The following is a 12,888-nucleotide window of genomic DNA, read 5'->3' on the forward strand; positions in this document are numbered from 1 at the left end:
CCATAGTATATACTATTAAAACACGGTCATTTTAAACAAAGAACCTAAATAACAAGCGAAAAATCAAGGAATCCATCTTAACTGAACAAAACAACCCTACTCTAACCAACACCCCGGGGTGCCTATACATCTCTTTTAAGTCTTGCAACAGTATCCGGTCACGTGACCTCTTTGTTCCATACTGTATGTATATCTGTGTCAGTGTAAATTACTTGTACCTGATGATGACAAAACCTTGTAGAAACGTTGTACATTTGCTGTTATGTTAAACTTATATTAAAGTTTTTCTTCATTACCCATTCAAGCCGTCTCCAAGCATTATTACTCTCAAAGTGGGTTCCTCGTCATCGAATTTAAAGGTGATGTTGTATAGATAAAGGATAGGTTTTATGTTACGAAGAAAAGTGGTGTTATTAGTGAAATGCTAGTGATCATAACCAGTAGACTGATATCCGTAAAATCTTACAGACAATGAATTGCATTCTGTTTTGTTTTTTTTAACAATAAAAAATCCAGGTGACAATACCACAAGAGCAGCGAATGGGGTACAAATACAATTTCAAGAATCAATTTGGAGAAAGCTATTTGATAGCTGAACCCCCACTCCCAAGTAGTATCTTAATGCAACTTAACTGATCAGTTTAGGGTTGATCGTTTTTTATTTTAAACCAACAAACACGCCTACCCTGCTCAGACATCCAGGTGGAAATGAACACGCGATTCTGCAATCAGCCCGCATATCTCTGATACCACATAATCTTTGCCACCTGGTGGCCAACAAAATAATTTAAAAAAAAACATTATCATGGAGCTCTTGAAAAGAATGAAAGATTAAACTTGTGTTTTCGTAATGTTACCTCAACGACTATTCCTCCAGGGTACTGTTAACATTTGATGTGACGCTAGTATGTCCGATGTTTTTGTTAAAAGACGGGTTTGTGATAGCCATGTTAAACAATTATGGTTATGTAAAACAAACAAAGAAACTTTTTTGGTGAAGAACTACTGCTGGATGTTATCGCTAAGAACTGTATTGCTTCACTTAAGTTTGCAAAATAAACGTGTCATTTGCATCTGGATTAGACAGAATCCGGTCATTTACTGGATACAATTACTACTTTTTACGATTCAGTCCTATTCTTCCTTTGACCTTTAAACTCCTCTGGTTCAAAAGTGAATTTTCGTTTATTTTATCTGTTATACAAAAGTGTGTTTTATCTTTTGTAGAATTGTGAAACAAACCTTTTCTTATTAATTATTTGTCGGAGAATATTTTGCTTGTTTAAAAAAAACAATAACAACATTTATATTCTGACACCAGTAATAAGAATGTGATTTTGTAAATCAGTCCATGCAAAGCTCAGCCTTCGACTATCCCTCGGAGAACCATTACAGTTCTTTAAAGATATATTCAGTGCAACACAGGTCCCGTTATCTAGATGGAACATGAAAACCACGCCCCTCAAGGTATTCTAAAGAAATTATCAGAATAGTGTTGACACTTATAACTGCTAGTAGTAGAAATTAAACAGATATTCAAACATTTTTTTATCAAATCAGTTATTAAAGATTATAAACTATCGTGAATCTAACAACTTGAAAACTTCGTGAACCTTCTTGTTAATAGATAGAACTATATGGAAATGTGGGTGATAACGGAAGAACCAATTGAAAAAGGGTGTTGCTAACTTGTAAATTATACGAGATATCGGCCACGTGTTGATGAAATTGTCATTACAAACAGTGGACATATGTTAAGCTTAGAAGATTTGTGTGAGTGTTGAACATGGGAAACTTGGGAGATTTCATCATCTTTATTTGGTGATAAAAGGAGTAGATTGGGTTTTTTACCCAAAATAATTTAAATACAAATAAATTTAATGTAAGAGTAATCTAGTATCCATTGCTAGTGTAGCTTCGTTTTTAGGATTGCTCCTAATATCCATTGATGGTGTAACTTCTTTTTTTTTATAGGAATGCTCTTAGTATCCATTGATAGTGTAGCTTCTGTTTTTAGGACTGCTCCTATTATCCATTGATAGTGTAGCTTATATTTTATCATTGCTCCTATTATCAATTAATGATGTAACTGCTTTTTTTAAGACTGCTCCTAGTATCCGTTGATATTGTAGCTTCTTTTTTATGACTGATCCTAGTATCTTCATAGAGTAGCTTTATTTTTTTAGTAATGCTCCTAGAATCCTTTGGTGGCGTAGCTTCTTTTTTTAGGTCTTTCCCTATTATTCATTGATAGTGTAATTTTGTTTAGGACTGCTTCCAGTATCTATTGATAGTGTATCTTCTATCTTTTAGGACTTCTCTTAGTGTGCTTTGATCGTGTAACTTCTTTTTTTAGGACTGCTCCTATTATCCATTGATAGAGTAACTCCTTTTTTATGACTGCTCCTAGTATTTATTGATTGTGTAGCTTCTTTTCTTTTAAATATTACTCCTAGTATCCATTAATTGTGTATCTTTTTTTAGGTCTGTCCTAGTATCCGTTGATTGTGTAGCTTCTTTTTTTAGACCCGCTCCTATCATACATTGATAGTGTAGTTTCTTTTTTTAGGACTGCTCCTAATATCTATTGATAGTGTATCTTGTTTTAAGTTTTGTATGACTGCTCCTTGAACATTCCTAATTGATAGGTAAAAACGTCAGATTAGAGCTGTTACAACAGATGTCGTTAGAAATTAAGTGAAAAGACTTGATTTTATCAGTAGTACCCAACTTTTGAGATCGTAACTTGAGTATAAACATAAATATTCGTTCACGTGATGTTGTTTGGTTTGTTGTTAAGCCTAAAGAGCTACACAGTGGGCTAACTGTATTGTGTCCACCTCGGGTATCAATACCCGGTTTTTAACGCTTAAACCTTCAGACTTACCAATGGGAGCTAATTTTTGATTCTCTTTAGGAATTTTCCTCATTAGTCTGACGAGTGTATACTAGATTTTTCAAACTTTTACTATTGTGCATCAAAACCCTCGTTAAACAGGACCACCACTCATAATTATTCGCTCATACTTGTCTGTTTGTTTTTGAATTTCGCGCAAAGCTACACGAGGGCTATCTGCGCTAGCCGTCCCTAATTTAGCAGTGTAAGACTAGAGGGAAGGCAGCTAGTCATCACCACCCACCGCCAACTCTTGGGCTACTCTTCTACCAACGAATAGTTGGATTGACCGTCACATTATAACTCCCCCACGGCTGAAAGGGCGAGCATGTTTGGTGGGATGGGGATTCGAACCCGCAACCCTCAGATTGTGAGTCGAGCGCCTTATCCACCTGGCCATGCCGGGCCCCCCGCTCATACTTAAGGAAAAGTTCAGTATGTTTCAATTGTTCTTTTCTTTCATTTCATGGCGTTATAAAAAAAATATCTAAATAACCATGGGACGCAGAATAAAACAAGCTTTTCGAAGTGTTGGTTTCATTATCACATTTAGTGGCTTACTCAAACGTTTCTATAATTTCTGTATAATTCAAGAGATAAGAACACATTGTGGCTGAGGAATTGTGTTATTAATGACATATTCGGCATAGTATTAAAATTCACCATGTTGTTACATTTCGGATATGGAGTAACATTAAGTAATCATTTCTGTGGTGAGTGATGTTGACTAACTGCTGTCCCTCTAGTGTGTTACTTCAAAATTAAGGGCAGCTTGTGGAGATAGCCCTTGAGTAGCTTTGGACGAAATTCACCAAAACAACAAAAACTCATACAAGGCTAGATTAACATTTTCTACTATAATGAAGAATCAATAATTCATGCGCGTATAGACATGCGCAGTAGCTTTAAAGTAATTAATTGTTACAGCGCCCTCTTTCGTTTAACAAGGCAGTAATATTCTTTATCTTAGTTTGATCCTCTGGAAATAAATGTTTTTTTTCTAAATTGTTACACAAACAGTATCTAACGATTATAACTTAATGCCTTCTTTTGAATAGAAAACTATAAGTAACTGTTTTGCACTCGATACATTTTTTATTCGAATCACTAAATTATAGACGTGTATGTACATATGTTCATCTCTGCCTTCCTGTAGCTCCACGCATAGTTCGAGGGTTTATAACAAAATTCAAAGTATAATCCTATGATGGGAACATCGCTTTTTGTTGTTGTTGTTCGTTTGCTTTTAATAGGAAAGCTACGCAATAGGTTTTCTGCGCTATGTTGACCATCTGGAATCGAACCCTAAATTTTAACGTTGTGTGTCCGTGAACTTACTGCTGACCTGCCGGGGGACTATAGCACAGAGAGAGTCCATTCTGTGTTTTTGCGTTTATTAAAAACCACGAACAATTCATCTCCAATATTTCTGTCATCCAAGTTCACTTCATTCCTCGAGGTTTATGTTTTTTCTTATATTGACCTTCAGATGGGAATCTCTATAAATTGGTGAATTTAATATTCATAATAAACGTTTAACAGGTCATGTGGATGTGTCCTTGCACGTGTGAGGAAATGTCATTGAATAATGATGTTATAATAAGTATAACAATAGCACCCGGCATGGCCAGGTGGTTAGAGCACTCGACTCGCAATCTGAGGGTCACGGGTTCGAATCCCCTTCCCACCAAATATGCTCGCCCTTTCAGCCGTGGGGGCGTTATAAGTGAAGGTCAATCCCACCATTCGTTGGTACAAGAGTAGCCCAAGAGATGGCGGTGGGTGGTGATGACTAGCTGCCTTCCCTCTAGTCTTACACTGCTAAATTAGGGACAGCTAGCGCAGATAACCCTCCTGTAGCTTTGCGCGAAATTAAAAAAAACAAAACAAATAAACAAACAACAATAAGTATAGGTGAAAAAATATTATCAGTTATGGAAATAATTGTTTACACTGCAGGAGAAGCCTAAGGGTAGCTTACCAAGGGTGTGTAGGAGTCAAACTCTTGTACTTTAACCTAATTAACTTTCCAAATCCAAAAGAAAGGAGAGAGGGGAGATAGTAAAGATTGGTTGATGGCTTTAACATTTTTGGACAGCTCTATCGGAATCTTTACTAAGTGAGCATCAGCTGATTCGATGTGATTTAAAAAAAAAAGATCCCCAGTAAGACGTAAGTTCGTCAAGGCAAGTATGGCACTGAGTGTCCGAAAAAAAGGATATCCAGTAAGACGTAAGTTCGTCAAGACAAGTAGGGCACTGAGTGTCCGAAAAAAAGGATCTCCAGTAAGACGTAAGTTCGTCAAGGCAAGTATGGCACTGAGTGTCCGAAAAAAAAAAGAATATCCAGTAAGACGTAAGTTCGTCAAGACAAGTAGGGCACTGAGTGTCCGTAATGAAAAAAAAATGGATTGTTACAGCACGTGTTAAAAAATATTGTTGCTTGTTGGATTTCATGCAAAGTCATTCAAGGGCTATCTGGGTTAACCCTTACTAATTTTGAAGCAAAATAATAGGAGTGAAAACTGCTAGTAAACACCACCAACCGGCAACTCTGGTCAAACCGAATAGTGGGATTTAACCATCACTTTTTAGCCGCGGCATATCAGCTCATAGAATAGCTCCGAGTTTTTCTCAAGTACAAACTTTTAGCTCATAACTCCATTTTTTGACCGATTTGAGATCTAATTACAACCGCGGTTTTTCAGGATTCATTCTTGTTTTCTTTCAGCTCCACCGTCCGACACGCTAATCTCTAGGCCTGCTCGACATGTAAAAAGCATTAAAGTCTATTATTAAGTAAGACTTACTTACTACAATGAAATGTGAATACTGAAACCTGCCTCAGTTACACAGTGATATTTTGAACATGCACAGTTTTTTTTTATCTCCATCTAACAATAATTATTGTAGTGAGGTCGGAGTCATGTCTCTAATAAGAACTATATATATACAGCAATTAAGTTAGTTTAATAATTTTAAACTCACGCTTTATTTTTCTTATCTGTGCATGCACATCTAGGAATTAAAAAGTATAAAAGCTTAAGTGTGGCATACGAACTACAAATTATTTTTATTTGTTTAGAATTTTCTTGTAAAATTATAAAACCACTGTGTTGTATCCACCAGGGGTGTCAAAAACCGATTTCCAGTGTCATAAGCCTTCAGACTTTCCGATGAGCCATTGGGTTCCAGAAGTAATGAAGATAACCGATATGACATATTATGACTGGTAGCTCTCAAAAGCTGTTGTATAACTTTACGGAATAGAAGACCCTATATATATATACATAAAGGAGGGGATCCTCCTAGAGACATTGAGAAACGGGTTCTGATAGCCATTGTATGTTCTCGCACAACATAGCGAATCGTTGTTCGCTATTAAATACTATTTTTCTGATATAAAATATTTCAGTTGAAACCCGTTAGACGGAGAGTAAAACATTGACGAAAGCAGAATTATAACTCAAGTCAATCTATATACTATTAAAACTCTGAGATTGTTTGTTTGTGGGCTTGTTTGTAATTAAATCAAAAAACGGCGCACAATAGCGCCATATTTGTAATGATATGACAATAGAAATGAGAATAGAAACAGAATAAAACAAGATTCGGTTACCGGGTTAGCCCCGTTTTTCGGATCACTTTTCGTATATTCCATTATTACAAAACTTCGTTTATACAACAACATATGCACAACAGAAATTAAATGATGAGATGAAAATGTGTTATAACGACGCGTAGAAAGAAGAACAATAAAATGGACCTATAATATTATTGACTATTTGCAAATAGTAACTATGGAGACGAGGTAATAAAATAAAAATCAAGTCGAGAACAACAACAAAATTTTATAAACAAAAACCTCTCGCCGAGCATTGGCTATTATATTATTTCCCTGTCAATGTTCCCATCTTCATTAAAAGGCGGATAGATTCTTCAAGATCTTGTTTTTGTCATCTTATTATATACTACTAAAACTCTGAGATTGTTTGTTTGTTTGCTTATTTTCTCAGTCAAAAAATCATTCACACTACTGTTCGCGCTTTTTACGAAACTTCTTATTTCACTGTTTTGAAAAATGAAATGGTCTTTCCTTTTACTCCCGATCAGCAATCAAATATCTTTTCTTGAATTATGAACAACACGAATCGATTGAAATATTTAATTAAATTATATCAAAATTAAACTTCATTTCGGTGCAATATTGAAATTAGCTTGAATTCTTCATAACTTCATAGCGAGTCACGGTAGTTTAGTAACTGTTAAAATTGTTCTAGAAACATAGATTAATGTGTTTTTTCATGTTAAATTAATGTGTGGCACAAAGAAAATTGTGTTATCCAATAGGTTAACTCTGACAGAAATAAGAAAATACAGATACTATTTTTGGAGCCTAGATTAACGTGTTTTTTCTTGTCAAATTAAGATAATGTGTGGAGCAGAGAAAACTGTGTTATCCATGAGGTTATCTCTGACAGAAACCATAAAATACAGATACTACTCTTGAAGCCTCGATTAATGTGTTTTTTCATGTTAAATTAATGTGTGGCACAGAGAAAACTGTGTTATCCAATAGGTTATTTCTGACAGAAATAAGAAAATATAGATACTACTCTTGAAGCCTAGATTAACGTGTTTTTTCATGTTAAATTAAGATAATTTGTATTACGGTGTTATCCGTGAGGTTAGAGTTCATAATGATGGTTTCCTTAATTCTCTAAGTACTAATAGATTATAATATACGTGACGTTTTTAAGTAAGTTTTATTTACAAAATACACCATACTTCAAGTACATTTATTTGTTTATTTTCCTAAACTTTAGGAGTTTTTCCAGATTTTTTTTATTGATAAAAAAACAAAGAAAAGTTTAAACAGTGATATGTCACTATACGAACTTTTTCCAGTAATTTTACACAAAGGGATGGATTTTCATGATTCGACCAATCATAGGAGGCTCACGTCATTTACGTAATGTTTAGTTTTACCCACGTTATACAAAGGGATGGATTTTCATAATTCGACCAATCATCGGAGGCCCACGTCACTTACGTAATGTTGTTAAAACGTAAAGAATTTTGTAATGAAAATTATAATACCAATAATAATAAATATTTCAAGTTTTGCCCATGGAAACAGGTCCATCCTCTGAAAAACAAAATACAAGCCGAACTCCATTAGCTTTCAATAACTTATATGGATAATTGACACGAGTAGAAACAAACATTCAGAATACAATGAAATGTCAAAAAGTGAAACATAGATAAACACCGATTCCTTCGCACGGAGACCAATTCCCCCCCCCCCCATGTCTTGTACTTTAGAAGAGATCGAAATTCTCCTTCAAAATTGAGCATGAATTTAGGTAAAAAAATACAATCACGTGGTTTATGTTTCGCTTCCTAGAGTGTTTGGGGACTTTAATTGCAATCAATAACACATACAATAACCAAGTCCATTTATACATCAAATGTCACTACCACAGCACTCGCCTTACGACAACCAATATTACTCACCCGAGGGCTTAAGCAAACAATAAAATTAATTATCACAGTGCTTACTATGTTAGTGACAAAAATACTGGATTGTGTTGGGAGTTTCCTCCTAATGCTACAGGGTGGTCTATTGCGAGTTCTGTTCAGTCACTGTGGAACTAAAGGGACTGATATCTGTGTACAAAAAAACGGGTTTTTCCACCCACATATAACTATCACAAGAATCACAACGAACACTGGTGTTACATCACATAGGGCCTCTCTCTCTGCTGCGGGTCATGTACACAAGGTCCTGGAATCAAAGACAGGCCTGATATCACCATACGATCCACTTTCTTCTACACTGTGGAACACTGGAATGTTCGATTTTGGCACAGGATGTTTCTCGGATTTATCCAAGTTGCAGATTGGATCGTCCTGCGCACGACTAGTTTGATCACAACGGTTTCGATTTCCATCTATAGTAAAAAGTCCTTTGTCATCGATAGAAGAATAAACATTCTCACGTGCTGGAGGGGTGGGGGGCCTCCCTCTGCCTAGTGGATGAAAAGTACGGAATTCTAATGGACTAATATCTACGTGGTTTCCAAACCCGGGATCTAGGGGATACGGATGTTCAGGAACAATGGTAAAGACAGGTCCATGGTAATTGTGATCTTCTGACTGGATTTCTTTACCATTCAGTTGTGACAACAAACTTTCTGGTAGTAGATCTGATCTTTGAGTTGTCGCGTGAGGGTTGTAGACGGATGGTAAGGTTCCAGTTCCTAGCCCAGCTGGGTATGGAGGGGGCGGTGGAGAGTGAGCGTGTAACAGGACAGGTGATCCCACCGCAGTGAAGTAAAACCCGGGAACCCTTCCCTCTTCCAGGTTTGAAGCTCCACGCGGACTGTGATGACCAACAAACTGGTGAGGTGTTAGATCTATACCTGTCATACCATCAAGTGGGATTGTGGTGTTAGGGTAAGCCAAGTCGGGCCCCAGCATGTTCTTTCCTTTGTAATAGTTCTGTTTCTTTTCAAATCCCTCACTAGGAAATCCATCTTTGTTTCGTTCCAAAAATTGGGAATTGTGGTTTCGTCCCTCAGCGCCATCATTACAAAACAATCGTTGGATCTCTTTATTTTCAACACTAGATGTAGATTCCATGTCGCGACAAAGGTCTCCTCCCGTAGACCCCAGAAGGCTATTAGTACCAGAACATGAGTGACTAGGTTGTCGGGGAAATTCCCCCAAGCTCAACTCATCTTCAGCAAATTCATCATCACTAGCCACAGTACGAGGTTCTATCTCACTGTCATCAATGTCCGAATCATACGTTCGAAGCCCACCTGAGTTGAATTGTTCTTTACTCTTAACTGACCGTAACCTATCGGCTTCTTTACCAGAGAAGGAGAAGTTTGTGTGGCTCACGTGTTGACGCCCATATCGCCCGAACTTCACGTCAAACAGCTGAAAAAAAAACAAAAAAACGTGGGTTGAGACAAGCAATAGTGAAAAAAAAACAACCTATTAACGTTTTATGAAAAAATGCATTGAAGTAATAACTAAAAGAGGCCTGTTGCTTTAGTTAGAAAAATTCAAAACCAAATCAATGGCTAGGAAATCATATTTTTCATACTTTCGACTTAAGTACTGAGATAAGCGCCAGTCTTCATCCTTTTAAAACAATCCTGTTGCTTTAGATAGAAAAATTCTAAACCAAATCAATGGCTAGGAAATCATATTTTTCATACTTTCGACTTAAGTACTGAGACAAGCGCCAGTCTTCATCCTTTTAAAACAATCCTGTTGCTTTAGATAGAAAAATTCAAAACCAAATCAATGGCTAGGAAATCATATTTTTCATACTTTCGACTTAAGTACTGAGACAAGCGCCAGTCTTCATCCTTTTAAAACAATCGTTAGCAGAACATTAACCTATTGTTTCGTCTACTAGTCACTATGTATTCCTCTAGGATTATCTCGGAACTTCATGTGTTCAAAAGGAAACAGTTAACCAACCTCAATGGGCGTGAGTGTCTGGACACTGGGTCCACGTTGATCGGGCAGTCTTGTCGGGTGGTGATTGATTATCATGTCATCATAAGTAATTCTGCTTGAGCTACTGACGTCACACCTGGTCTGGTGGTCACTCTTACAAGGAAGAAAGTTCTGGACCTTCCTCTTGTGCCTACAAAGAAAATAAATCAAAATTTTAAATAAGTACATTAAAAAGATCTCAAAGTGAAGAGAAACGGACAGTGTCCAGTGTAAATTCTTTATTTTACCAACGTTTCACATTAACACATTACCATTAGGTAGACATCTTGCTAAACACAAACAAACCCAATCTGGGTTTGTGTTCAGTAGGGTGTCTACCTAATGGTAATGTCTGATCAAGTAAAGAATTTTCACTGAATACTGTCTGTTTCTCTTGATTAAACATGTTTAAACTCGAGTGTGTGTTGCACTATCTGAACTCTTCGTTAAACATGTTTAAACTCGAGTGTGTATTGAATTATCTGAACTCTTCAAGATCTCATTAGAGCCGCGTGGACTTCAAATCAACCATATATACGTATTGTCATTCTTATCTTACGTGTAGTCACTTGTGAAATAATATGAAAAAAGACGGAAGAGATCAGAGACGAAAAAATAATATTAAAACGAAGGACGTCAGATAACCTTAAGGAAATACTATCCCGCGAGCTATGAACAAGCACAAACATTACCGAAGCAACCTGTATTTATCAGTTAAGATAGCAGGTTGTCCAAAAACACTTCTTTTTTTTTTGTCTTTCAAAAACTTTTAATATTGTGGATCAGAAGGTTAGAATAGAAGAAAGACACAAGTTACAACCAGGGACTGAAACACGAAACCAGTTCTAACCTGATCAGGTTAGCCTACAACTGTGAACTACAAGGTACCGTCTCTCTCTTTGTTTAGCTGTATTTTAATCAGTGTATTTCAAGTGGAATGGAAACAAACTTTTAACTCTCTCACATTCTCAGCCAAAGTGCAGCACGATAGAAGCTTTTTTTTTACTCTGAAAACTTATTCCAGCTTGAGATCATCAAGAAATATTTTCCAGTTTGTAGTTGCTGTAGTGCAAACTGGAGTGTTTTCGACATGCCTGAGAAATTGAAACTCTCTGTGTGTTTCTCAAGTACACCACTACATGTTTCACGTTTTAATCTGTACCACCACATGCCTCACGTTTTAATCTGTACCACCACATGCTTCACGTTTTAATCTGTACCACCACATGCTTTACGTTTTAACCTGTTCCGCCACAATCTTCATGTTTTAATATGTACGCCACAAGCTTCATGTTTTAATCTGTTCCACCACAAGCTTCATGTTTTAATCTGTTCCACCACAAGCTTCATGTTTTAAACTGTACCACCACATGGTTCACGTCTAAATCTGTACCACCACAAGCTTCACGTTTTAATCTGTTCCACCACAAGCTTCATGTTTTAAACTGTACCACCACAAGCTTCATGTTTTAATCTGTACCACCACAAGCTTCACGTTTTAATCTGTACCACCACAAGCTTCGTGTTTTAAACTGTACCACCACAAGCTTCACGTTTTAATATGTACCACCATACGTTTCACGTTCTAAACTGTACAACCTCGAGTTTCATATGTTAGTTGTGTGACACATTTAACATATTTTATACTGCTCCACCCAAGAGAAACAAACTCCGAGTATTAATATTAGCTATAAATCTAAATACTGTCAATGTCTATCTCTGTATGTAAAACAAGAGGTGGTGTATGTGTTCTAAATGTGTGAATAAACAATCCAAATCCAACTGTCTCAGCTGATCATGATGCTTTGTTTTTCTATACACGCTATAAATCTAAATACTGTCAATGTCTATCTCTGTATGTAAAACAAGAGGTGGTGTATGTGTCCATGTTTTAAATGTGTGAATAAACAATCCAAATCCAACTGTCTCGGCTGATCATGATGCTTTGTTTTTCTATACACGCTATAAATCTAAATACTGTCAATGTCTATCTCTGTATGTAAAACAAGAGGTGGTGTATGTGTCCATGTTCTAAATGTGTGAATAAACAATCCAAATCCAACTGTCTCGGCTGATCATGATGTTTTTCTATACACGTTGTCGACTTCCGAACACTGCTGAACTGTAGTACATGTATGAGAAAAACATGCTACCTCTACCAGGTTGGCATGTCCTTGTTAAAAACATGTCAAACAAGAAGGTTTTCGTTAACTTTGAAAGTTTGACACCAGAAGAGCCTGATCTTCATCGTTCTACATCTACACCACATGTTTCTATGAGTACAGTTTACTAAGTCTGGTTCTTTCCCTGCTGATTTTTCTATGAGTACAGTTTACTAAGTCTGGTCCCCAGAGAGCCTGATCTTCATCGTTCTACATCTACACCACATGTTTCTAGGAGTACAGTTTACTAAGTCTGGTTCCCCAGAGAGCCTGATCTTCATCGTGTTACATCTACACCACATGTTTCTAGGAG

At 36.6% G+C, this 12,888-nt stretch overlaps 1 protein-coding gene across 1 annotated transcript; it reads right to left on the reverse strand.

Moving 5' to 3' along the window:
• Positions 1 to 7,741: 7,741 nt before the first annotated feature.
• Positions 7,742 to 10,568, reverse strand: LOC111089036. Its single transcript, XM_022400699.1, has 2 exons — positions 10,396 to 10,568; positions 7,742 to 9,843 (listed from the first exon to the last, which is right to left on the reverse strand). Exons 1-2 carry the CDS (start codon positions 10,468 to 10,470, stop codon positions 8,668 to 8,670), a joined length of 1,251 nt encoding a protein of 416 aa, XP_022256407.1. The 5' UTR covers positions 10,471 to 10,568; the 3' UTR covers positions 7,742 to 8,667.
• Between the last annotated feature and the right edge of the window lie 2,320 nt (positions 10,569 to 12,888).

This window comes from Limulus polyphemus, unplaced genomic scaffold, assembly GCF_000517525.1.
Source record: "Limulus polyphemus unplaced genomic scaffold, Limulus_polyphemus-2.1.2 Scaffold5072, whole genome shotgun sequence".
Lineage (NCBI taxonomy): Eukaryota > Metazoa > Arthropoda > Merostomata > Xiphosura > Limulidae > Limulus > Limulus polyphemus.

What these genes read in the sequence shown, in the direction of transcription:
- LOC111089036 (XM_022400699.1), bottom strand. Translation starts at nt 10,470, where the DNA reads ATGATAATCAATCACCACCCGACAAGACTGCCCGATCAACGTGGACCC. An exon ending in AGACACTCACGCCCATTGAG is followed by an intron (nt 9,844 to 10,395) that starts GTTGGTTAACTG and finishes TTTTTTTTTCAG; the next exon opens with CTGTTTGACGTGAAGTTCGG.